This window comes from Aulonocara stuartgranti (genome assembly GCF_965226115.1).
Source record: "Aulonocara stuartgranti genome assembly, chromosome: 6".
Classification (NCBI taxonomy): Eukaryota; Metazoa; Chordata; class Actinopteri; order Cichliformes; family Cichlidae; genus Aulonocara; species Aulonocara stuartgranti.
Window position 1 is genome coordinate 39,862,862 of NC_138944.1, and position 25,041 is coordinate 39,887,902.

The following is a 25,041-nucleotide window of genomic DNA, read 5'->3' on the forward strand; positions in this document are numbered from 1 at the left end:
GATCTTTCTAAAAACGGTGACAAAAAAGTCGCAGCTAATCAAATAATTTGGGGTACTTTATCCTCGCCATTTAGTCGCAGCCACATTACTTAACTTGAATCAGACAATACTGCTTATGACATGTTGTTTAAGTGGGGGACCAAAACGCAATTTAAAACATAGATTATATTTCAGGAGCTTGGCTTATTTACTTAATTCAAATAGCTGCAGAAAAATTACATGTGAGGTTCAAAGGTAATTATTTATTTGGCATCAAATAATTTCTTCCTGTACTTTATAAGTATATGTGTTCAGATTCATTTAAAAGCTCAAAATGCTGCTTTTATGCAATATTTTTCCACATTCCACCTGCCTTATAGTTTATATATATTAAAATGCAGGTAGAAACAAGCTTTTACTCAAGTCCTAAACTTACATTTTAAAGTATTTATCAACAAATGGAGTCTCACTATCCATTTAGTAACCAATTATAGAATTAAACTCATAAGAAAACGGAAAATGAAACGTTTTCTTAAAGTTGTAAGTAGCATCTATTGGCTAAAAAGGGGCCATTCTTGGTGTGATTGAATCTCTTTGCTGGACCCTTGTTATGAAACCGTGGATAAACTCTAAAGGCGCTAAAATGATTTGAATCCTATTCGAATGATGGGGATTACGTTGTGGTTACAAAAACGTTTGTGGATTTCCACTGAGCTATTACTCGTAGTGTATTCTTCTCAGTACTCTAACTTTTTCTGCTTTATGTCATCTTTACCCTTTATTTTTATCTTGTGAAAACCCAGGTGTTTCAATTTTTGTTTTTGCACTTGAAAGAGACACTCGACTTTCCACGTTTGTTTGTTGGCTACATGTGTATGTGGTAAAAGAGACTTTACGAGGAACACGTGAATGCAGCATCTGTCTCCTCATGGCATCCTAGGCTTTTGTTGATCCCTGGCTTTTGTTCTCTCTCTCCCCTCTCTCTCTCCCTCTCTCTCTCTGTGTGTGTGTGTGTGTGTGTGTGTGTGTGTGTGTGTGTGTGTGTGTGTGTGTGTGTGTGTGTGTGTGTGTGTGTGAAGCGTTTGTATCTGTCCAGTTTCAGTTCAGTTATAATTCATTTCCTATGATTCACAGCAGATATAAGTGTCTTCTTTGTGTGTATATTTAAGTGTATGTTTTGCCCAACACAAAATATGTATTTTCGGTAATGTTTTGTTGTTTGTTTGTTTGTTTTGCTTTGTTGTGTTTTAAGAAAATGTATAGCAACCCCCCCTCTTTTCCTCCCCAGCCTTCCACTCAATGGCTGCTTTGTTTAAGGATCCGGTCCCAGTCTGGCTGTGGGAGTGATGCTCCTGTTGCTGGTGCTGGTGCTTTGCATTAATCAATTGGTGTCTGAAAGAACAATTCAGTCTCAGTCTCTGGTCTACAACGTCCATGAGGTAGTTTAAGGATATTGTTCAAAAATGAGATTTATTAATAGATGTAAATTCATTGTACACGTTGATTTTTTTTGTTTTTTATTGTTAGATCTCAGCACTTGATGCCATTATTATGATTGTGATTATGATGAAGATTGTTATTGTTATTGTATTAGCATATTTGTGAGCATATTTTAAATATTTTTGAAACCTGCTACAGAGCAGGTTAAGATCCAGATTAAAGATCAGCAGGTATGAAATTATCACCTACTGACCAAATAAATCTTCAGAAAATAGCATCAACATTCCTGGAAGGACCTCCAAACACAGAATACACAGCAAGGATACCTGTTCGACCAATAAAAAGGATTTACTTTTGATCTGCGACAAGTTGAAGCATCTCCTTTATTAGGCTGTGTGATAGTAAGCTTTAATGTTTAAATGGATTCAGTCTGAACTGCAGCCATCACATTACAAATAATAATCTGCAGTGAGAACGCACTTGGTGATAAAACTATTAATTGGAATTAAAATATTTATTGTGTGCACTAAATCGCCAGAATAACTAAAACATTTTCTGCAACATTTATCAGCATCATTTTAACAACAATATTGTATTTTACTGGTACATTTTTGTGATCTGTAGAGATTTATATCACCATTTGATAATATTTCTGCAGCAGGCGCCACTCATTGGGATCATTTTTTGTGGAAAACAAGTCATATGATCTGTGAAACACGCCTCTGTGACTGGTTAGATGATGTCAACCAATTACTTGGGTAAGTTAGAATAAGTGAAACCAGATAACACAAAGATACCCTAGGTATGTTGAACTCTCTTCGTCTGAACAAGTGTCAACTTCTGTGTTTGTACGCTCCAGGTATTATTCCTGTTTTGGAGATGTTAATATTAATTAAACTGAGGTCAGTTCAGCTCAGTTCTTTTAATGTAGCACCAGCTTACAGCAACATCCTTTCAAAGGCTTTATAGGGTAAACAGTGTGATAGCCTGTTGTCAAACTGTAGATAAGAAGAAGGACCAGAAGATATTTTCATGGAACCAACAGATGCTCTGCCATGACTGATTTGAGTAGAAAGAAAACAAACCGAAAAAAAAGAAAGAATGAAAGAAAAAGTGAGACTAAGGACCAAACAGAAGACAAAAGTTCTGCCATTATAGCAAATAATCAACTGGAGTAGAAGTGCTTAGTGGACTGTGGGAGGTCCCAGCCTGTGTCTACAGCAGAATCTGATATTCTTTATGATAACCAACCCAGTCGCCATAATGTAAAAAAAAAAATCGAACCTCTGAACTGAAGATAGAAACATTGTTTTACAGGAATTTGAAGTTCTGGATGAATGAATGTGTGTATGCAAGATAAGATGTCCCACATATTTCTCTGTGCAAATTACTAGCAGGTCAAATTGGAACTACAGGTGTATGCATGTGTCTGTGTGTGAGCAAGTGAGGGAGTGAGAGAGGCAGAGAGAGATTAAAGTTGCTAGTATCAGCTTTCTTTGTTGCCAGAGCACTTAGTGTTGGGTTTCTCTGTCAGAGAAGAGAAACATAGGATAGGAAATAGTGAGCAGAATCGAGTACATATAAGTATCTGGTCTCGGGTTGATAGGACGAATAGATGTGATGACTCTCTCATGTTAAGGTAAGGCTGCACGTCCTCCGCTGCTTTTTCAATTAACAAGGCTTTTCTTATGTAGGAAACATATTTCAAAGCCAAAGTTATTAAATAAATGAATTCATTATATTTTTCCTATTCTGTGCTTAAACTCACTAATGTGATTGTTTTTATATGCAGGCTTTGACTGCATTTCTTTTGCCTACAACTATACTTGGATTAAATATGCTGTACAAAATATAGTTATTAGTATTATTATTAGTATTATTAGTTAGTAAAATACTATATTTATATATACTAAAAATACGACACTATGAACATAACTAAAACAGTAACTTCTCACTAGCAACCTCAAGTGGTCAAAATAATCATTACCCATCAAAATATATTAGCACATGACACCAGAATACTGCACACATATATTACTTTAGAGGCTCAAAGATGACTGTATTTCTTAGGGTCCTAATTAGGCATGTTCACAGATTTAAAGGCTGACTGATGATATAGAAATGCATTATTCAGCAGAGATTATTGTGTCTCCTGTGTTTTCTTCAGGAAACTCTCAAACTTGAACTGTGATAGTGGATTCATTGTTGACCTTCACTGGGATCCGTTGCAGACATTAACTTGGACAGTGATGGCAGGATCCGGTGTCGCTGTGAGGCTGCATGAGTTCAGAGAGTCTCACAACTCCAAAGAGCTTGTCTCACCAGCTATGTTAAAACCAAAGTGAGTGGTCACTCTATCAAACTAAATCTGGATAAAGTTCTCAAAAAACACTCTGACCTTTTGCTTAAGTAAAAGTATTAATGCCATAATGTGTAAATACTTTGTTACAAATAGCCCTCAAATTTACTTATGGTATAAGTAATAAATGTAAATTATACTGCTACAAAATAAAAGAAAGAAATAAAAAAACTTGTTAAAAAAAGTCATGCTTATATCTATACTGAACTGCGCATTGTGTTAGGAACGGCAGGATGGCATCGTTTGATGGAAATTAAAATGATCAGCCTACAAAGGGCTGAATTCACACACAACCCCTTAATTCAAAATGAAATTCTGATGTGGCAGGCTGGATCATTTTGCAGAAATTTCATTGCAACAACATAAATAACACTCAGTAGTTTGTCTGACCCTGACATGCTTGTATGACAAGCTAATAAGATGGCAGATGTCCTGGTGATTTCTTCCCACCACCAAACCGGTCATGCTGAACCATGTGACAGGGAGCACAACGTTTTCCACAGTTTCTCCAGACCCTGTTACATCTGTCTTAAAGTGCGTAGGGTGAGCATGCGCTTATTTGTGAAAAGCACAGGATGCCAGTGGTGGATCTGCCGATTTTGTCTTCATTGTCAAATGCCAATTGGTCTCCACACTGCCGTGGATTGAGCACAAGGCCCCCAAAAGAATGTCAGGCAATTCTTTTTGAACAGTGTAAAAGTGTATATATGTAAGTTTCAAAATTGAAAGGAGAAAGACTTCAAAAAACCTTTCACATCTATCCTGCTGCAGTAGTGGAGTAACTATATATTTGGCTAACATCAGATCATTCTTGTCATAAAAGTATTACATTTACAGTAAATCCCAAATATATGCAGAAATCCAAGTAGAAGCAAATGCAGTCACTGTACTCGGCAGATAGCTTGGATTTGATTTCTCTATCTTGCTGGAGCAAAACTCTACTAGCCCACTGGAGAAAGAAATAACAACTGGCCCTATAGTTAGCTTTCAAAAATGTATTAGAAAAGTCTGTAACCTTATTGATTTCATGAACTTTTATGTGATCAAATGTAATTTTATTATTTTATATTTTTGGATATCTGAGTCATGATTAATGAAGTGTAGCAATGTCAGGAGTAAGAGCAAAAAGTTTTTCACACAGAATTTTGTTTCTTTTTCTCTACAGAAGATCACGTTTGGGGAGGAATGTGCATGGATTATATCCAGGACAGCTGGGCAGAGTACACACTATCCACTCCAAGGCCTGTGGGTAAGCTGGTTTTATATGAATCTTTGCTGTGGCGATTACAAGGGATTTTTCCTGTATTTCATCAGTGATTTACCTTGTTACAGCTAAAAGATAAAAAAGAAGGCATAAAAGCTTAAAATGTAAAAACAGATGAAAGACCATTTCTGTGTTTTTTTCTGTCATTATTTGCAAAATAGTTATACTTACATTATTTATCATTCTTTTTTGTACAGCACTTGTATATAAAACATACATGTTCTCAGTTTCAACAAAAATAGGAAAAATATCAAATGGACAAGCAAACATTCGATCCCAGTGGTAGGTTCTAGTTGACAAACACATGGGGAAAACATTGAACAGTGATTCAGCACAAATATCAGAAGATCAAATATTCTTCGGTTGAAAAATCAGTTACACTGTTGGCCTCAGATCGGAGGAAAAGGAAAAACATAACAAAACATAAATATTTGAGGTATTTTGAAGATGTTCATTTGTTTCTGACAATAGCTCATTAAAATGATAATATTTTACTCTTTTTTTGACAAAAGTATTTCCTTTTTTTTTTTTTTGTTGCCTGTCCCGTTTGGCTCTTTTGCCATCAGAATTATTGTCTAAAGGCGAAGAAAGATGCCCAACGGATTTACTTTATCAAATAGACCATCCCAGCCTTGCTGAATGGTCCATTTGATTCACCTTTTATTGTTTATTTTATTTTCACTTGCTGAATATGGGACAGATTTGACTGGGGAAAAGAAAGGGGAGAAAGAAAGGGAAAGAAAAACAGCGGAGAAGAGGGACGGGGATAAAGGGAAAAAACAAAAACAACAAAATAAGCAGACAAAAAATACAAATATCAATCACCTGGATCACCTGTTGAGAAAGAAAAAAAGAGAAAACAAGCAGAAGAAAACGAGAGCAATACAATAAACAACATCACAATGATATATGGGAATATGACAGTAAATACTAAATATTAAACATTATTGTGCAGCACATAAGATCAACAGAACACAGTGTGCTTTGAGGTAGGAGCCAAAAAGGGTGTAGTTTGTGGGTGTGATCACCCGTTTGTACACCTGTGAGCATGGACGCGCTTGTTTTTTTTAAAGGTTGCTTCATGTAATGATCTGCTAGAGGGTGTGGGGGGGCCACAGCCCCGTCCTCCAGGGTATGAAGCAGGTATGGAGGAGATCAAAACTCCAGACATCCAGAGGCCCCCAGAACACAAGAGACCAAGGAAGACCAACAGAGGGGCAGCCGCGCCACTGTCCCAGAAAGAGCTGAGGAGAGTCCCAGATGAGGGCTCACTCAGCAGCCGCGGAGCAGAAGCCAGGGGGAGTTGCAGTGACGCGCCCGTGAGCTCCACCGGCAGCCAGCCGTGCCTGAGTGACCGAGCCCCAGGCCGAGAGGCCGGGGGCACCCCACCTCCGAAGTGGCCCGAGCGAGCCCCAGGCTCCAGGCCCCGACAAGCAGCCACCAAGGAATGAGCCGGTGTGTACCTGGACGCCCATCCCCAGACACAAAGAACCACCAACGCACCGATGTCTGAGGGGGTCTGCCACTGGCAGGGGAAGTGGTGGTGGGGGGAGATAGGCCTCCATACCTTGGAGGGCCTGAGATGTCCCCAGAGAGGTGGCGTCTGATACCCAACCTGACATATAGACACAGACATACAGGCACACACAGATACAAACATCCATTCCCACCCTCATGCTCTCATATGCACTTACTCCACACTCAACCAACGTGGAGACAGACATAAAGAGACGCTGTACACACAATCACACTCCCCAAGCGTACTCTACAAACCGGGTCTAGGTACCCTTGCCCCTGGAGGGGGAAACTGCACCCAGACCCAGGTAGTGTTACCCTTTTCCCTGGGGTGAAGAGAAACAGACTGCCCCGACTCCGCAGCAGCAGCAAGGAGGCCCCACATTCCAGACCCCAATCGGACAGCCAACTCCTCCTCCTAGCCCTCCCGCTCCAGCAGGCCGCACACACGGGGTGTGTGAAGACTCCAAACCTCCCTCCACCCGCTCATATGTAGTGTTGATGCATGTGTGTTCTAAGGTGCATTTAAAACCCAGGAGGGCATGGAGCTACCTGCCAGAGAGCAGCAGGTAAGCGCATAGCCCCTCCTGCTAGCCCTCAATGTCTACGTGTATTTAAAATTGAGGGGTGGGCAACGACGCCAGGGGTGAGACGTACACCCTGATGGTACTTTGGATTCCGTGTAGCGTGCCCACCCCCAAGATCCTATATGTATGTGTAATGAGAGTGTGAGTAATGTGAATGTTTTGGGATAAAATTGAGGCAGAGGCAGCCAGAAGGGGACAGAGGGGGGGATGCCTCCCCTGCACCCTGGTGACACACCTTTACCCCAAGGCCCTGCATGTGTGGGTGATTGTGGTGGAGCGGGAAGAGGGACAAAAGTATTCCTGAATTAGCAGACTATTTCAAATCCCCACATCTTAAAGTTCAAAGTTCTGTGTATTTCTATAGAATTAGTCCTCGATGAAACCCTGAAATCTTTTTGAGCCATTATATGGTCAGGTTTCTTGCATTATGAGCCCTTATTTTTCAGCATTCCCTTCAGACAGCTTTTTATACAGAAAGGTTAGGTTTAGTTATCTAGCTGGTCATTGTCTTTATTCAGCTTCAGTCTGTTGTCTTTTTATATTCTTTTTAGAAAGCACATGTTTTTCTGGCATGCCTCCCATGAAGGGTCCTGAAATCTTTAGATTCTTAGAGACATCAAACAGTCTGCTCTTGAGTTCAGTGTGTCTGACATAAACCACTTGGAGATGATCTTGCTTAGAGTGGAATAAATATAGCTGCCTTTTTGAACATAGCATTTTTGTTAATACTGTTTAAAAGTGTTTATGTATCTAAATATGTTTTTAAAAGGCCAACATTTTACATGTGATATTTACTTTTGCAGATGATTTATTTCATTAATGCAAAAGAAACATGTTCAGTTTTCACTGTTAGTGATTAAACTACTTCAGAAATATATAACTTTTATACTGAGAAATAAGTAATTTCTGCTACATGTATTTTCTAATGCTTCCATGCATGTAGTCTTAGTCAGGTAACTGTTGTGGTAGTTCTCTGTATAATGCAACTTCTCAAGTAACCCCTGCATCTTGAAAATAGACTCCAATTCCACCCTCTTGGACAGCATCAGGTGACAATAGTCGCTCTTTTGCTTTCCGTGAGACTGGAGCTAATGTGTCACCCCAACCAGAACCAAACATGGTGGAGAAAGGGGCCATTGCCTCCAGGTACACACCCCACACGTAGGGTGCAAAGAATTGAAAGGACACGCTAAAATCTGCTCAAAATGAGACCACCGTCTCAACTGGCCAGCTGTAGTCCAAGACCGTGGAGTCTGGACATTTCCACCTGAGCGGTCAGCCTTTGAGACAAGCAAAGCTATTATCAGTGACTTTAAGGTATTAATGCTTGTGTTCATGCTATTTTTCACCATGTAACAGCTATGAACACCACAGTGAACAGTCTCAGCACCTCCGTGCGTCTCCAAACCATCAACAGGAAAGCTACCAGCCGAGCTTTGATATTTGCACTCTGAGAGCTTTGAGTGTCCTTCGCCACAATGCGGAAGTCTGGGAGCAGCACCTTCCTTGTTCAGCCTGCCAGGATCATTTTCAGCTGTAGTGTGTCACTTTTAAATAACATCTAACTGTATTTTCTGCTCATTCATATTGTAAATGTGATATTCATGAATATGCAATCTTAACTTTACATGTCTGTCTTTGTTTTAATCCTTTTCTCCTGTGGATTGCAGTACATTACCATGTTTAACATTAAAACAAACTGAAATCATTCCAATAGACTTATTGCTTTTACTGCATTTTTGTAATTGGTGGTAATTGAAGAGGGCCACAGGTTTTGTTTTTCATGAAAGAATAGCTTGCACAGAGAGGATCACAGCATGGAGCCAAAGCAGGTAACTGGACAGCATTTCACTGCGTGAGCGGAGAGGTAAATTAGTCCAGGTAAGTCTGTCAGAAATGCTGTCAATGTTACTCCGTGATACTGGATTGGGAGGTGAGTGGAACAGCTTACTTTACATTGCAGAAGAAGAATCCAGGTGATGAAGCGGATGACCGAAGAGCGGGAGACCACGCCTCCATCCAGAAGCAGAACCATGCATGCCCAACCCAAGCCAGACCACGGAGAGAGTGAAACCACAAAACACAAGAGCAAACCAGAGCCCTATTCCAGAAAGCAGGTTTAGCTAACAACTCTGAATTTGTCAACTTAACCCTGAGATGAGGGAAAATCCAGGCTTTCTGTTCATGAAAGACAATTAACTTCAGCTGGGGTTACCGGGGTAACTGATTATCTTCACATGCCAGCTGTCTGCTGACCCTCCCTCTAACTTAAAATCAAATTAAAAATAGTTAAAAACTGGGGAACATTCAAGCAGATTTTTATCCAGTAATAGCAGAAACACTTTGTATTTGTTCAACTAAAGTACATTTTTATTTCAGATACTAAACCAACGCAAATTTTTTTCAAATTCAAATTCAAATTCAAATTTTATTTGTCACGTACACAGTCATACACAGTACGATATGTAGTGAAATGCTTGGACAACTGCTCGTGACCTAAAGAGAACAAAAAAGGAAAAGGCTATGAATAAGATAGGAAATAAATATGAAAAATTAAAAAGGGTAAATTTAACTAGGAAGGAATAAAATATAAATTAAGGTTAAAAACGAAATAACTGTACAACACAAATTAGAATGAAGGGTAAATTTAACTGGGAAGAATAAGATAAAGATAAATATATAAATTAAAGTTGAAAATAAAATAACTGTACAACAAAATACACAATATAGAACTATATAAGAATGTATGAAGAAATCTAAATATAAATAAATATATACACAATAACAGCAGCTGTACAAGTATTAACTGGAAATGAAGAATATAGTGACCAGTGTTGTGCAAAACCAAAGTCCAGAAAGTCCAGTGTGTGTGTAAGAACCATATGTGTGGGTCAGTACTGTGTGGTGGTGTGATTGAGAGACCGTATCGCCTGCGGGAAGAAGCTCCTCCTCAGTCTCTCTGTGTTGGTCTTCAGGGAGCGGAATCGCTTTCCTGACCTCAGCAGAGAGAACAGTCTGTTGTTGGGATGGCTGAGGTCCTTCACCATCTTCCTGGCCTTGGTCCAGCACCGCCTGCTGTAGATCGAGTGCAGGTCAGGGAGCTCGGAGCGGATGGTGCGCTCAGCTGACCGCACAACCCTCTGTAGAGCTCGTCTGTCCTGCATGGTGCTGTTCCCGAACCAGGTTAAGATGTTTCCCGTCAGGATGCTCTCTATGGTGCACGAGTAAAAGTTCCTGAGCACCTTGGAGGGCAGTTGGAAGTCTCTCAAGCGTCTGAGGTGGTAGAGACGCTGTTGGGCCTTTTTCACCACGGTGTTGATGTGACAGGACCATGACAGGTCCTGCGTGATGTGAACTCCGAGGTATTTGAAGCTGTCCACTCTCTCCACTGGGCACTCGTTGATGACGGGGGTCTGGTAGTTCCTCTCCTGCTTAGTGCTGAAGTCCACTATCAGCTCCTTTGTCTTACTGACGTTTAGAAGGAGGTTGTTCCTCTGGCACCAGTTCTCCAGATTCCTAATCTCCTTCAGGTAGGCCGTCTCGTTGTTATCAGAGATCAGGCCCACCACGACGGTGTCGTCAGCAAACTTGATGATGGTGGTGGAGCTGGTAGTGGCCACGCAGTCATATGTGTACAAAGAGTACAGCAGGGGGCTCAGAACACACCCCTGGGGGGCTCCAGTGCTGAGAGTGGTGCAGTGCATGAAGTCCTTCTCTGAGCTGCACATTCTTTCTGATGTGAATCAAAAACGGAAGCACTATGATAACACGTCTGTATTCTCATCAGGTCATTGGCTCAAAAACCTGTTTTGTTTTTAGCAATCCAGGTATGTGATATGTTCATACATGTACTGTCTGGCATGATCCTTATCATTTCTGGCATTAACTACTTACATAAGCACAATATCTTCTTTAGTGCAACAAAAGCCCCACATGATCCGTCCACGAGAGAAACATGTGCACTTCTGCATTCATGCTTTAGAAATGGATTCTATCATAAGAAAACACTGCAGGAAGTTACGTGAATCGCTTGTAAAAAAGCCATACAAATACAAGAAGTATTATATGTTTTACCTCTCAATATGCTGCAACTGAAAATACATTTATTTAGGAACTTTTGAGGCTGTTTGTTGATGGTTTTACGATTTGGTAACATTTTCATTTATCTTCCGTCACTCAGTTACATTTCTCAGGAGCAGATTTTGATGGCTTTCTTTGCATTTATTATATCCTCTGTTTGTAGTTTCTGTTTATACTCAAGTTCATCTTCTTGGTTCTGTAGTTTGAGTTGTCTCCTTTTGTAATTGCATTCTGTTCTTTCTATCCTGTCTTGCCTGTTTCTCTTCTGTCTCTCAGGTTCTCGGGTTCGCATGTCTTAGTCTGGTTCTCAGTGTGTGTGTTAGTTTCAGTTTTATTTAGATAATCTCGTGTGCTTCATATTGAGTTTTATGTCTCCATTAACATTATTCCTGATTTTTTAGCTGAGTTCCCCGGTGTTTCACGTTACCTAGTATATATTAGCTCGCTCTTCACTCATCCATCTGTGTAGTGTCCATGTTCATATCTATGCCTCTTGTGATTCCTAGTTTTGATTATTTAGCGCCAGCTCATCTGACGTCCTTGTTTTGTGTTTGCTTTGAGAGTTTCTTAATAAATCTACCCACTGATTTTACATTCCGTCTCCTGAATCCCACATGGGGGTCCTTTTCCTGTTTTCCACGCTTCTGAACCAAACCAACATATGTATATACAGTACATGTTATATAAATGTGGCAAGTCTGATATCTGCAGAAGTGCCTCCTGTCCAGAGGAGGTCGCTCTTTCTGTCCTAGTCAGGACAGGCCAGTCTGCTTTTACATCAAACTACAATGGAAAACAACCCAAACAATAAACACCATATACAGCATATAAGGCAAAACTGGGGCTTGTACAATTCCAACCAACGTGAAAGTCAATATTTAGTATGGCTGCTTTTATTCAGCACATCCTGAATTCTCTTAGGTAAGCTTTGTTGTAAATTTTAATTTCTCGTTTTCACACTTCTACAGTGGCCTACTTTGGTTAATGGTAACATCAGTAATGTCAAAAATTTTCTCCCCCTTAGCATTTGGCATTTTCCCAACAATATAATGTAATACCATAATCTAAACCCAGTCAATAAAACATAATTTTCTTAAGCAAACATCAGCAACCAAAAATTACCAGCTGCAAGATTAAGTCTCCAGCTCCACACTCTCATGTGAACCTCCAGTCTCTCTCTCTTCTCCTCCTGCCCCTGCCAAAAGCAAAGCAAAGCAAAGCATCCCCTTTCTCTTCCCTGCGTGGTTAATTGTTTGTCAACATTTACTCATCCTAACCTTGGTCCAGTCTTTGTCTCAGTGTCCGGTCAGTCAAAGATTCAGTCCACATCGTCAGTCCATCGCAGTTCTGTCTGTCTTCTGTCTTCATCAGGAAAGTGACTGTCCTTTAAGCTTCTTCTCAGGATAAGGACAGAATGAGAGGTGAAGCTGTCAAACTTTTAAGCCAAAGCCTGGCCTGTCTTCGTCCTAATTCTGTTAATCTATCATTTTGCCGCTGTACTCATGTTTTCAAGTTGAGAAGAGTCCATGGACACGTGTATTAACACACTAAAACATTTATTTAATATCATTTTCATTACCATTTCTTAACACTACCTAGATTTTTAACACATCTCTCTTTCTCTGGTTGCACACTCCACACATCCGCCAGTTTCCTTTTATGGGCATGCAAAGTTGTTCACTTCCTGCCAGACACACACACACAAATATACTCAGCTCTTTGCATTTGCAAGCATTCACATCAAAATCCAGCACACTTAACAGAGCTCTTTTGGCACAAATCCTCAGGATAATTAACAGTTTTTTTTTCACACAGATCACCATTCTTTAGCTCGGTTTTGTAGCATCATTCACACAATACTTTCACACACACACACACACACACACACACACACACACACACACACACACACACACACACACACACACACAGCCTTTCCTCTCAAAACAATGTGCACATTTAATCATTCATCCAAATAACAATTTTACACTTCATTTATACATTCACACATTTATAACAAAAGACTGCCACTGACTGCCAAGGTAAATTATTTCTATTACCATATCACATCTTCACTTCATCTTCAAAACCTCAGTACCTAACTTTTCAACTAATTTAAAAGCCTCTAAGGCCCAGGTTTGCCCACCCTGCTGGTCAATTTTACCCGCTTCGGGAACGCCCTCACCGATAGCAGTCAAATTTCTAGGCCCTAATTAATTTATAAGCACTCCCCGCAGCTCAACAGGAAGCTTTTATATTTCATGCACTTATGATTGTAGAATAAGCCACTGTCAACCTATATAAACAATAAATTAACTTCACTTTGTGTGCAGAGTAAAGATGAGAAAACTTTCAAAGACTTTTAAGCCCTTTATAACATCGTACATTGACTAGGCTATTTTTTAGGTTGACTTTGTGTAGCTTGAATTTATCTGTCAGATCATTGTTGCTGTTTCGTGCGTTTTGTGGAGACATAACCGTGATGCTTGCAGTAAATTTTACAGTTTTCACAGTTGACAGTTTTTTCCCTCGCTATTATTTTTAACCAATGACTTCCTTGTAGGCTTACAATGATGCCTGGGAAGAAATTATTGAACAGCAAACTGTGACTGTGTTCACGACAATCTGCTTTAAGGTTTCTTGACAAATATTTCAAATAAGCTTATTTTGTTTATCATGATAATCATCATCAAGCATTAAAACGTACTGCAGTTAAAGTCGTGAAAACCTGGCAAGCTTTTGTAAATTCGATTTTGGATGTTGACACATAAAGTGCATTCATTTTTGTTTCCTTTAAAGTTTCACTGACTTTAAAACAACTGATGATATTGTTCGTGTTATTTGGTCTGTTTACTGGAGGTAAGTTCTGCACAGCAAAATACACACAGGTCAGGTACCTGAATAAATATGCAATCTATGTCACGGTCCTGAGACTTTGACCCAGCATTTTGACTTTTGGACTGTGGAATATGAGGTAATGTTGCAAGTCAAATGAAGATGAGCACTGCTTGTATAATGTGTTGTACTTCTGGTTTCTTCTTTTTAGTCTCCTTCCTGAGTGAAGATGATTTGCTCTTCTTATGTTGCTGTTTTGCTGGACTTGTTATTGTTCTTCTTTTTGTTGGATATAAAATGACAGCTGCACTCAGGAATCAGGTGGCCTTATATTTAATACATTCTGTGGTTACTGTAGTAACACTGTGTGCTCAAACACCTGATCCTCTGAAATTATGAATCCTGATAATGTGATAATTCAGCTTCACCTCGTCTGTCCTTTACCCTCTCAGCCAGGTCTTTTCAGCTACATGAAGGCATGCCCTATAAACAAGAAAAGAGAGTTTCAGGTAGACATATCATTTTCTTCCCACACCCTCTTTTGAGCTCAGAAGCCATGTGATATTGGCTGCTGGTGGGGATAACTATTGTGCTCCATTCAGGGAATGGCATTTATCTAAAGTGAACAAGAGATGGCCTATTGCCAGCGGCTCTGCAGATGATATATTCTAAGTCACGTATGCTCTTTGAGTCAGAGACGACAGATGAACTCAAGATGAGGGTACACAGAATATTTCTCCTGGTAGTGCTGGGCTGCAGCTGGGCCGGTGGACGAATTGTGCCAAAATGTGAACTGAGAGACCAACTGATCTGGGCAACCAGCAGCCTTCCACAGAAAGCAAAAGATTCAGGACTGGACAGTGAGAAGTTCGTGACCAAGAGTAAGTGGCAACGATGCACTGAAGTCTGCTTAGAAATGAAATAGATTTAATTTAATGGATTTATTGTATTTTAGGACTTCGATTTTATATTGATATTTGTTTTAAGTCTCGTATAGAGTCTTTGAAAGCTGATGAAATCAAAACATTAGACTTGTAAACAAACTGGGAGTATGACAAGAGTCATGCCTGACATCTTTTTTCTTGTATATCTTTAATATAAACAGTAATTTGGTGTTCACTTTAAATGGCAAGCTAGCCCAACTCACTCTTCTATCTTGCTCTTATGCTTTAGTTTCATTATTAAGGTACTTTAACTGTGGGCTCGACTCTGTTTCCTCTCTGAAATCCCATTTTAATGTGAACAACTAAGATCCGACGATTCACGTGAAATGACAAAGCAAACTCTCAGCAACTTATTAAGCACCACTGTGATAGCAAAGAAACATGCCAGATGGCAGCTGCTTTGTCATCTTTGAGAAGGATTCATATTGCAACAGGATAATGATCCCAAACACAGATAAATATTCTTCCTCCAGATCAACCAGATTAGTGGTAAAAATGTTAGGTGAAACTGGTTCGGGTTTGTTTAAGATATGTTAAAAGACATGTTTTGAAATGTTGGTGGTGCTAGGAAAAACTAAGTCATGGAATTATTAGCAACTTCTAGGAGCCATAAATATCCAGAGGAAATTAAACAGATATATGCCCAGTCGTTTGAAAAACATTTGTCAGTTTGCTTCTCTTTTCTTCTCCAGTCGTCTGTTTTGTGGAAAACGTATCAGAATTTAACACCAGTTTGGTCAGTAACGGGCTGAGAGACGATGGCATTTGGCAGAAGAACAATTCTTCTGGGGACTCGGACGACACACTCTATGGCATTTTCCAGCTCTGGGATCAGCTGGTCTGTGGTAACGGCACAAATTCATCACCAAATATTTGTGCGATAAACTGCATGGGTGAGTATCATTCATTACAGGCAAATAAGTACGTTTGTAGATTTTTAATATCTTTCACTTGTTATTTTCTTGAAATTTGATGGATAGAATATCAGATGTAATTGTAGCGTCAAGCCTAGACAATGTAAATAAACAGAATCTACATCTGAACTAGAAAAATGTTTGTTTCTTTTTCTCCTTCTAGACTTGATTGATGATGACATACAAGACGATGTCCGCTGTCTGATGAAGCTCTTCGTCGATCTGGTGTAGGTCTTTCTGTCTTTTCTATGTAATTTGTCGGTATGATGTCACAGGATGCAACGAACCAGCAAAGATCCACGATGACAACTGAGAGATTTTGTTGTGATCAGATTAGAAAGTTGAATGTTTTGTTTGCAACTACACCAATTATTAACAGAAGGAACCGTGAGTACTCAGTGAAATTCACTTCAGTGCCTATTTTCATGATTTCCACAGTGAAAAAGGTTTTGGGGCAGCCCATTGGAAGGAGCTAAAGAAAGAGTGAGTTATGTCTTTATCTGTTTTGAAAACATGACCTTTAAGATGAACTCGTTGCTTTTACTAATAATGTTCAATATTTAAATATTGAATAGATATTTGTGAGATCAGTGCATATGCTATTCCTAATAAATTGCAATATTTGAATACATAAACTAATGCAAATCTGTTCTCTTGCAGGATTAAGCTCATCTTGCAGGATAAGTGCAAAGATAAGCAAGCAGCTGAGTACTTTGCTGAATGCCATTAGTAATGAATCTTATGTTAACAGGAATAAAGTGATTTGTGAAAATAAAATAAAACTAAAGCATGTAAAGTAAAGATTTAGAGTTGTCTGGAAGAACTGAATTGAATCTAGGAAATGTGGATTAAGATGAGCAGTGTGAAGAGGAGAATACAGAAATGTTAACCAGTGACTTAGATAAGTAGAGATAATAATGTCCTATGGCACAGGTACTGCCATGGAGCAGCTCAAAGCACAAACAAAACAGTGAGACCACACAGATAATGGAGTTTTGAATAGCAACAACAAAACAATCAAATTCAATTACCATCAAAATATATGTGATGAGTTCATGAATGTGGTGAAGGTGTTAAAAGGAAGAAAGATGCTGTTAGCATCAAGCCATTTTTAAAACAGTCAGCCAGTAGGTGTACTTCCTTTAGGAACTGCCTCGCACACCCTGCCTGTCTCTACACAAAACCAGAAAGAGGACAGAGCAGGCAGAGTGGGAGCACTCATCACCAGTGTGAGGTTGATTACTAAACTTTAGCATCAGGAGACACAATATAGATGTAGGATGTACTCGACAAGTAAGATTCACTTTCAGCTTTGTCAAGAGCCCCAACAGTTCTAGCAGGACGGTGCAGAGCTATCCAACTTGTTCTTACTGCAAGGTGTCAAATACAGTCGGAGGCTGTTGGCCTCACAGAGACGAACAAGGTGTCCTTTAGTGTCAAAAATCCAGAACCATTTCATGTTTTTATTCACCCCAGTTGCTTTAGAAGCGCCAGTTAACTTACCCCTATGCATGTCTTTGGACTGTGTTAGGCTGCTGAAGTACTGGATAATATGCAAACTCCACACAGAAAGGTTGATCCCACCTTGATTCAAATGCAGGACCTTTTTGTTGGCAGGTGATAGCCCTTCAAGGGCTGTAGTTTAATTATTTTTGATCCTCAATAATGAAGACATCTTTTTGTTCAAACATGATATATGACGCAATAACAAATGCTAAAAACAATTCTGTGCTTCTTTCAGCCTGGCATAGTTACAAATAATACCACTATCATGGTTTCATGTGCAGTGTTGGGAACATAAATCAGATTTCTACTAAAGATTATGACCATAACATGTGATCGTGTACATCATACAGTGTATTAAAACCATATTAGAGTAAGCAAATTTGTTGATGTTGTCATTCTGGCTTGTTACCACTAGAGGTCAGTCTTTGATGCAGTTTCTTTAGATTCTTCATCCTGCACTTCTACATTTGTCTTTCTCTCTGTTCCACTCTGTCCTTGGGGACAAGTCACACACATGTCACGGTCACATGTCACAGAGGGGAAAGAAAATCCGAAACAAGTTGAGAACACAAACAAGTGTATTCACACATGCAGTAAATGTCTTGATGCATGCTCAATCGTTCAGGTATAAGGAAATCCCAGAAAGTTGATTCTGTTTATCTGGAAGTAGCGTTTTCAGTGGGCGAAACATTTCATCACTCATTCAAGTGACTTCTTCAGGCTCCAGGTTTCCCCAATCTTATAAACACCACATCCAGAACACCTCGGATTTTGACTATAGAGGCAGATGAAGCAATGGTCTGGTACGACGTTACATCTCTCTTCACTTGTGTTCCAGTTACTGAAGCAGTGGAGGTAGTTTGTAAGAGATTACAGGGTGACCCCAACCTCAGCAACAGGACCACTCTCTGCACTTACCACATTTTTTTGCTCTTGGAACTGTCTTCATTACACCTATTTTAGAAATAAGGGTCAGTACTACAGGCAGAAACATGGCTGTGCCATGGGTTCCCCAGTTTCATCGATTTTGGCCAACCTGCAAATGGTAGAAGTGGAAAAGGGGGCTTTGTTATCCTACCATGGAACACCAACAAGCTTTGGATCAGGTATGTGGATGACACCTGGAGAAAATCAAATCTCAGGACATACCACAATTCACTGATCACATTAACACGGTGGGTCAACACAGCAAGTTCACCAGGGAGGATGCGAAAAATGGCAGGTTGGCCTTCATAGACCGTGAGATTTACAACAGTAATGTGGACATTTAAAAGCTGATGTGTGCCTTAAACCTACGGACACGGATCAGTATTTAATGTCTGACTCTCATCATCCACTGGAGCACAAACTGGGTGTCATCAGGACGCTACAACACTAACCCTTAGTGATCCCTTGTGTGTCAGGAGAATCACACAATCACAATTGAGACGCGTTTTCTCTAAACACTGCATCTCTCTGGCTTTTAACTCTTTCGTCCTGACCCCAAAACAGTTAGAAATCCATAAGTTTCAGGTTTTCTAACTGTTAAACTGGGGTTAAACTGACCTCCCAGCCCACTGTTCATTCAGTGGTGCTAGTTTCAGTCGTTGTGCAAATGTATTGTTTATAAGGTTGTGTAAACCTGCAGTCAGCTGAGACTGAAGAAGCCTGGATAAATAATGAAATATTTCTCCCACTGAAAACGCTACGTCCAGATGAACAGAATCAACTTTAATAAAGACAGTAAATAAAGACCAGCATGCAATTCATATCATTTGTTCCCTTTAAGTCCAGTTTGGCTCTTGAACAGCTAGATGGTCCTTTCCAGTATCTGTTTACACTGGCATGTGGTGTGTTTGCTTTATCAGAGATTGCTACTGCCCTCTGCTGCTAGAAAAGATATTACATGTAGTGTTGAGGAAAAAAAACACACAAGACTTGATGTGTACTAAGATCAAAACAGGAACCAAGAGAAGCTAAAGTTTTCTATTGCGCTGGAGAGTTGGATGATAGTTAAGTTGGCTGGGTCTGGTTTAGGACAATTGTCACCCAGTGGATTTGAGCTCTGGACACATTTTTGCTTCTATATTTTCTATTTTTATGGACTCTACATCTTTGGAACTGGATAGGCTGGCAGCTCTGGTGATCTTGGTGAGCGTTTCCTCGTACGGTGGAGGCAGGTAGACCATAACAAAGACTCCATCGGATCCATCAGAGCTGGTGCTGGCGTGGCGCTCGGCGTTCTTGGTCAGAGAGGACAGAAACTCAACGCTGCTCTCTGCATCCTCAAGGTCAAGAGTGATGATGTTAGCCAAGCTTAGTTTACTGTGTGAATAACAGCAGTATATCAGACCAACCAGGACAGCCAGCAGGAGGACGGAGACAATTGGAAGGATAATGTAAACCACCAGCTCCACACTTTCTGGAAATCCTAATTCGAGTCCATAAAAACTGTTGTCCTAGAGATCAGCAAAGAAGAATTCATGATATATTTGTCAGCACTGTCAGAACTTCCATAGTCATCTATAAGCACATTCATGTAAGAGATGTGCAAATTAATGCAGATTGCTAATGATGTACAGGTAAGTATATAACCTTATACCCCCCCCCCCCCCTCCCAAAAACCCCCAAAAGATTTTATTCACAATAAAACATTAAAAACAAATCAAATGTTTAAACTGAAAAAATGTACCATTTAACCAAAAAACAGCCCTCATTCACTAACAGTGCATAAATTATGTGTCAGAATGTTTCATTTACAAATTGTTGAATTATTACAGTTTGTATTTTATGAACAAATTTGTACAAACAAAAGGAACCTGGCTGTCTCGTAGTAGAATACTGCTACTACTACAACTGCTGTAATAATCCATCCAGCCAGCCATTCTCTTCCACTTATCCTTTTCAGGGTCGCCGGGGGGCTGGAGCTTTTCCAGGGCAAGAGGCGGGGTACACCCTGGACAGTTAGCCAGTCTGTCACAGGGCTAACACATAGAGACAGACAGACTTTCGTACTAAGATTCACACCTGTGGGCAATTTATAATAAGCAGCAGCTGTTTCTGCAGTGAGATAACATTGATTTCATTTTAGATTAAGCTGTCCCACCTGCACATCTGCAGTGCTGATCACTCATAACCCTGAGACGGTTTGATCCAGAAACAAAGGGTGATTCTACAGCCCTCCAGCTTTGAGAGAACAACGTGTGAAGAAACATGTTCTTCTTACGTTCACTCATAGTGTCCCTAATTCCTGTTGCCTCACTTTTTCTAGCAATTAGTTAATGCTGCCTATCCAGGCAGCATTAACTAATTGCTAGAAAAAGTGAGGCAACAGGAAAGTGAGGCAACTCTGCATTTCACAGAGTTACATGTTGGCGCTATATAAAATAAAATTGAATTCAATTGAATTGAATTGAACATATAACAGGTGAAAATTAAATCAGATTAACTGAAAAAAAATGAGTTGACTTAAATAAAAAAAACCTTTAATTTAACTGTAGCATAAAAGTATTTATTAAACATAACAGCTGCAACTTTGAGCTTAATGTAAAAATCTGTTTCCTTAACAACCAACATCTGCTATCATCAAAGCAGCAGAGGAGCCAGTAACTCATCTTAAGGTGTTATGGTGTTATTCCAACAGATGTTGGCTCTGCAGCATCAGTGCTGGAATGACTCATATCTTAAAATTATAACATTTAATTTAAAAACAAGGATACACAAAAATAAGCTAGGTGAGAAATGTTTCTTTCATTCATTATTATTATTATTAGTACGGTAGTAGTTGTTGTTGGGGGAGCTTTAATATAAAGGATTAATTTGTCAGATTTACACAGCTGAACTCTACACACCTGCTGCTCTGATGTTGAAGGAGATCCTGTCACCCAGTCATACGACTCTCTGCCTGCTGGTCCAAACCTCATCCAGCTGCTATCCAGTAGCCCCCGCATGATGCTGAGGTGTGTGTGATTGATGTTGGATGGTGAAATATATGTTTACAGAGCAAAGACTGGCTCGAGCTGTTGGTCCGGATGTTTCGGGAGTAAACAAAGCTGAGAGCAGGGCGGAGATGGCTGCTGATTGGGGGGAGGAGGGTGCTTGGAGTCCGGTGAAATGAGTAAAACTGGGGTCAAACGGTTGGTGGGAGGGGCCACATGCTAAGCAGCTGCTCACATGCTCGCACATGCAGGCTTTATACTCCAGCCGGCCTTATAAGAATATTAAGTATATATGAGCGTGTGTGAAAAGCTTGGTTACATAAAAAGGCGGGGCTTCACTTTACATCAAACCTCAGACACATGGACATAATCGAGAAATAAATCAATCTGAGAGTGAAGTTACACACCTGTTACAAACTATTTGTGTATTACTATTTATTGCTACAAAATGATAAAACATTCATGCATTTATCCATTTTCTTAATCATTTGTCCGAGCCAAGGGGTGCTTTTAGAAATATTTGCTAATTTAGTTAAAGTGTAAAATAGAATTCCCTTATTCCAAGTTTTGTCAGCCTTAATTCAGCCATTTTTACAGCAGTTACAGTTTTAAGTCTTCTTTGACAAGCTTTGGACGCCTTCATGTGGGCGGCATCGACACCAGCATCACATGTGAAGATCCTCTCAGAGTCTGTTTCAGACTTCACAGATGATAAGAAGTCTTGTGTCCCCTGGAGATGAAGCCTGACTTTCAACCCAGGTTTATAAATCCGCAGACTCGTTGCTCACTCTGGTTTAAATCCCCAACAGGCCTTCAGTCAGGGGATTTAAAGCAGCCATCAAGCTCTGACTGATGATGGTGCTTATACAGATGAGCATGAGAGTGATCACTTTGAATTTAATACACCTGAGCTCTCTTTGTTCTAGAATGTCGTGCCTATGTGTTTATATACAACTTTTTTGGAGCAAAGTATCATTAAATATTCTGTTTCATTTTCAAAGAGATTTTCCTAGTCTGTCCATTCAGTTGAATTCAACTTTATTTAAACCACAGTCATTCACAGTTGCCTCAAGCCAGTTTATACCGTAGATCCTAGCATGATGGATGCGACAGAGTTTAATGAATAAAAACTTGGTGACAGTCTGTAGGTCTCTTCAGTATTATTAAGTAGTGAAAGTTATGAATTACAAAAGTATCCCATTACATTGTTACATTGTGACATTACATTATTATGCCTTTGTGTTGTCTCATATGCTACATGAGTACTATAGCATAGGTATAGAAGTACCACCTATGTGATAGATATATTAATAGATTTTATGTTAACTCATTCACTGCCAGCCATTTTCAAACGTATGCTTGCAATTGACGTCTATAGACGTCAATGGCAGTGAATGAGTTAATAGATTAAATATCCTAATACTTAAGTAAAGCACCTCAAGTACATAAGTAGGAGACTTCAACCTTAAAAACTCACCTGTGGACTCTGAAGTAGGAACTGACTTGGATTGGCAGGTTAATATTAAAATTAATATTAATATTAAAATTCAAAGTGTGTAACAAGGTCATCAAGAGGCAAGACTAGGAAATGGAGTCAAAGTTGTTCACACCTTCACTGATGTACATTTTTTCTTGCAAAGTGCAAGCACTTAGGGAAGTGTATTTGTGTATGTTTCCAGTTTCCTTGAGTATTAATCTTTCTGTTGGCTTACAGGAAGAAAGTGTTGCAGTCTGACACTGGGGACCTAAATACTTTAGTCCCTGATGCCAGATGGCAGGAGGCTAAAGAGTTGGTATGAGGCATGTGTGGGGTTGTCCTCAGTGCTTGTGGCTTTTCAGATGCAGTGTGTGTGAAAAAGTCTGCGATGGAGGGGAAAGTGACTGCATAAAGATACAACAAAGGAGGCACAGAACTGAGTGTGAAAATATTCACCTAACATACGGGTGTCTCATTTTTAGTAAACTCGTTTTGTTTGTTGATTGTGAGTGCTGCAGATTAAACAATACTGCACTCAATTACATTTTTTTTTTCACTTTTATTTGAATGGTGTATTTCTTTTCATTTAACAAATAGCACCCAGTAACATCGGCTGTCCCGCTGTAAAAAAAAATGCAGCTCACAGTGTTGATCAGTGATTTATTTACACATCTGCAATCCAGCTGTAACATCTGTGTAGAGGGAACCCGATGGGATGCTCGATGGCTTCTCTGTCGAAGGGTTTGGGGAGTTGAGGGTGGGGAGATTTAGCAGCGAGTAGGATTTGTCACAGCTGGATTAGTGATATGGGTGTGCAGAAGGCAGCTGTAATACAGGCTCACGTGGAGTGCCGAGTGGTCAGAAATCCAGGAGGCTGGGTTCATGCCTACAGAGGTGGAGCGAACAGTCATGGAAAGAGTAAGACCTGTTGTGACTGACACCACAGATTTTTATTCTTTTTGCCAACTAAATGTTACAAATCTTATTCTTTTTAATACAAAAAGTACAAATTTTACAGTTTTTTCTCAACTTCTTTAGCACAATTCTCACAGCAGTAATGTCACTCTCATTAATCTTAGTGAAGCTCATAGATCAGTTAAGGCAGTCTTCATTTATTAGGCATGTCTGTTCAGCTGCTTGTTAAGACAAATATCCAATCAGCCAATCAAGAATGAAATCAAGAGATGGCCAAGAAACCCTGCTACGTTCAAACAGAGCATCAGGAAGAAAGGTGAGATGTGTTGTGCTTTCAGTACATAGTTTGTTTGTAATGAGTAGTTATTTGAATTAGTGTTGCCTTCCTATCAGTTCTCTTATGACATCAACAAGGTACAGTCCCGATCAAAAGTTTAAGACCACTTGAAAATGGGCAAAAATTCATATTTTGCATGGTTGGATCTTAACAAGGTTCCAAATAGAGCTTCAACATGCAACAACAAGAAATGGGGGTGAGACAAAACATTTTTTGAGCATGCAATTTATTAAAAAAACAAACAAAACAACCACAACAATTAAACTGAAATGGGCTGTTTCTACAGCTGATCAAAAGTTTAGGACCACACCTCCAACAATCCTGTTAAACGCAACAGAAATCAAAGTTTCAAACATGAACTCAGTAATCAGTAGCTCCACTGTTATTATTGATCACTTCAATAATTCCTTGTGGTATGTTTGTTGCAAGCATTTCCATGAGGTGAGTGGGAACAAGTGGTGAAGACGGTCGCACAAAGGGCATCTACTGTCTGGAACTGTTGTCCATTTTTGTAAACTTCCCTTGCCATCCATCCCCAAAGGTTCTCAATTGGATTTAGATCAGGGGAACATGCAGGATGGTCCAGAAGAGTGATGTTATTCTCCTGGAAGAGGTCCCTTATCCTGCGGTCATTGTGTACTGCTGCGTTGTCTTGTTGAAAAACCCAGTGGTTACCTCACAGACGAGGGCTCTCTGTCATCAGGGATGCTCTCTGCAACATCTGGACATAGTCACTGGCTGTTTGACGCCCCTGCACCAGTCTTCAGTCTCAGTTGCCATCTGATGGTTACGGGGCTGCAGTCGGCACCCAACAGCCCGACAGCCAATTGGATACTCCGGCTCAGTGCTGGTGAATTTTTTTGGGTTCTGCCAATTGACTAGGCGAGGGGCTGGACTAGGCGAGGCTGAAACCGAAGCCGGGGCTGGACCAGGCGACGGCGTGGGTGTAGCTGAAGCTGGAACAGGCGACGG

The 25,041-nt window shown here is 40.0% G+C and overlaps 3 protein-coding genes across 3 annotated transcripts; 2 read left to right on the forward strand and 1 right to left on the reverse strand.

The window, feature by feature from the left end:
* The first annotated feature begins 3,020 nt into the window (after positions 1 to 3,020).
* On the forward strand, positions 3,021 to 8,779 carry LOC309708105 (uncharacterized protein). The gene is made up of 4 exons (XM_082535872.1): positions 3,021 to 3,058; positions 3,587 to 3,760; positions 4,944 to 5,027; positions 8,504 to 8,779. The coding sequence occupies exons 1-4, from the start codon at positions 3,051 to 3,053 to the stop codon at positions 8,682 to 8,684; spliced, it is 447 nt and encodes a 148-aa protein (XP_082391998.1). The 5' UTR covers positions 3,021 to 3,050; the 3' UTR covers positions 8,685 to 8,779.
* A 5,939-nt stretch (positions 8,780 to 14,718) lies between these two features.
* LOC309709316 (lysozyme C, milk isozyme-like) lies at positions 14,719 to 16,718 on the forward strand. The gene is made up of 5 exons (XM_082537873.1): positions 14,719 to 14,940; positions 15,696 to 15,896; positions 16,081 to 16,144; positions 16,356 to 16,400; positions 16,578 to 16,718. Exons 1-5 carry the CDS (start codon positions 14,739 to 14,741, stop codon positions 16,645 to 16,647), a joined length of 582 nt encoding a protein of 193 aa, XP_082393999.1. The 5' UTR covers positions 14,719 to 14,738; the 3' UTR covers positions 16,648 to 16,718.
* A 111-nt stretch (positions 16,719 to 16,829) lies between these two features.
* Positions 16,830 to 21,415, reverse strand: smim28 (small integral membrane protein 28). Its single transcript, XM_082537874.1, has 2 exons — positions 21,254 to 21,415; positions 16,830 to 19,861 (listed from the first exon to the last, which is right to left on the reverse strand). Exons 1-2 carry the CDS (start codon positions 21,350 to 21,352, stop codon positions 19,448 to 19,450), a joined length of 513 nt encoding a protein of 170 aa, XP_082394000.1. The 5' UTR covers positions 21,353 to 21,415; the 3' UTR covers positions 16,830 to 19,447.
* Positions 21,416 to 25,041: the final 3,626 nt, after the last annotated feature.

What these genes read in the sequence shown, in the direction of transcription:
- LOC309708105 (XM_082535872.1), top strand. An exon ending in CCAGCTATGTTAAAACCAAA is followed by an intron (nt 3,761 to 4,943) that starts GTGAGTGGTCAC and finishes TTTTCTCTACAG; the next exon opens with AAGATCACGTTTGGGGAGGA. An exon ending in ATCCACTCCAAGGCCTGTGG is followed by an intron (nt 5,028 to 8,503) that starts GTAAGCTGGTTT and finishes ACCATGTAACAG; the next exon opens with CTATGAACACCACAGTGAAC.
- LOC309709316 (XM_082537873.1), top strand. Translation starts at nt 14,739, where the DNA reads ATGCTCTTTGAGTCAGAGACGACAGATGAACTCAAGATGAGGGTACAC. An exon ending in TGAGAAGTTCGTGACCAAGA is followed by an intron (nt 14,941 to 15,695) that starts GTAAGTGGCAAC and finishes TTTCTTCTCCAG; the next exon opens with TCGTCTGTTTTGTGGAAAAC. An exon ending in TTGTGCGATAAACTGCATGG is followed by an intron (nt 15,897 to 16,080) that starts GTGAGTATCATT and finishes TTCTCCTTCTAG; the next exon opens with ACTTGATTGATGATGACATA.
- smim28 (XM_082537874.1), bottom strand. Translation starts at nt 21,352, where the DNA reads ATGCGGGGGCTACTGGATAGCAGCTGGATGAGGTTTGGACCAGCAGGC. An exon ending in CTTCAACATCAGAGCAGCAG is followed by an intron (nt 19,862 to 21,253) that starts GTGTGTAGAGTT and finishes GCTGATCTCTAG; the next exon opens with GACAACAGTTTTTATGGACT.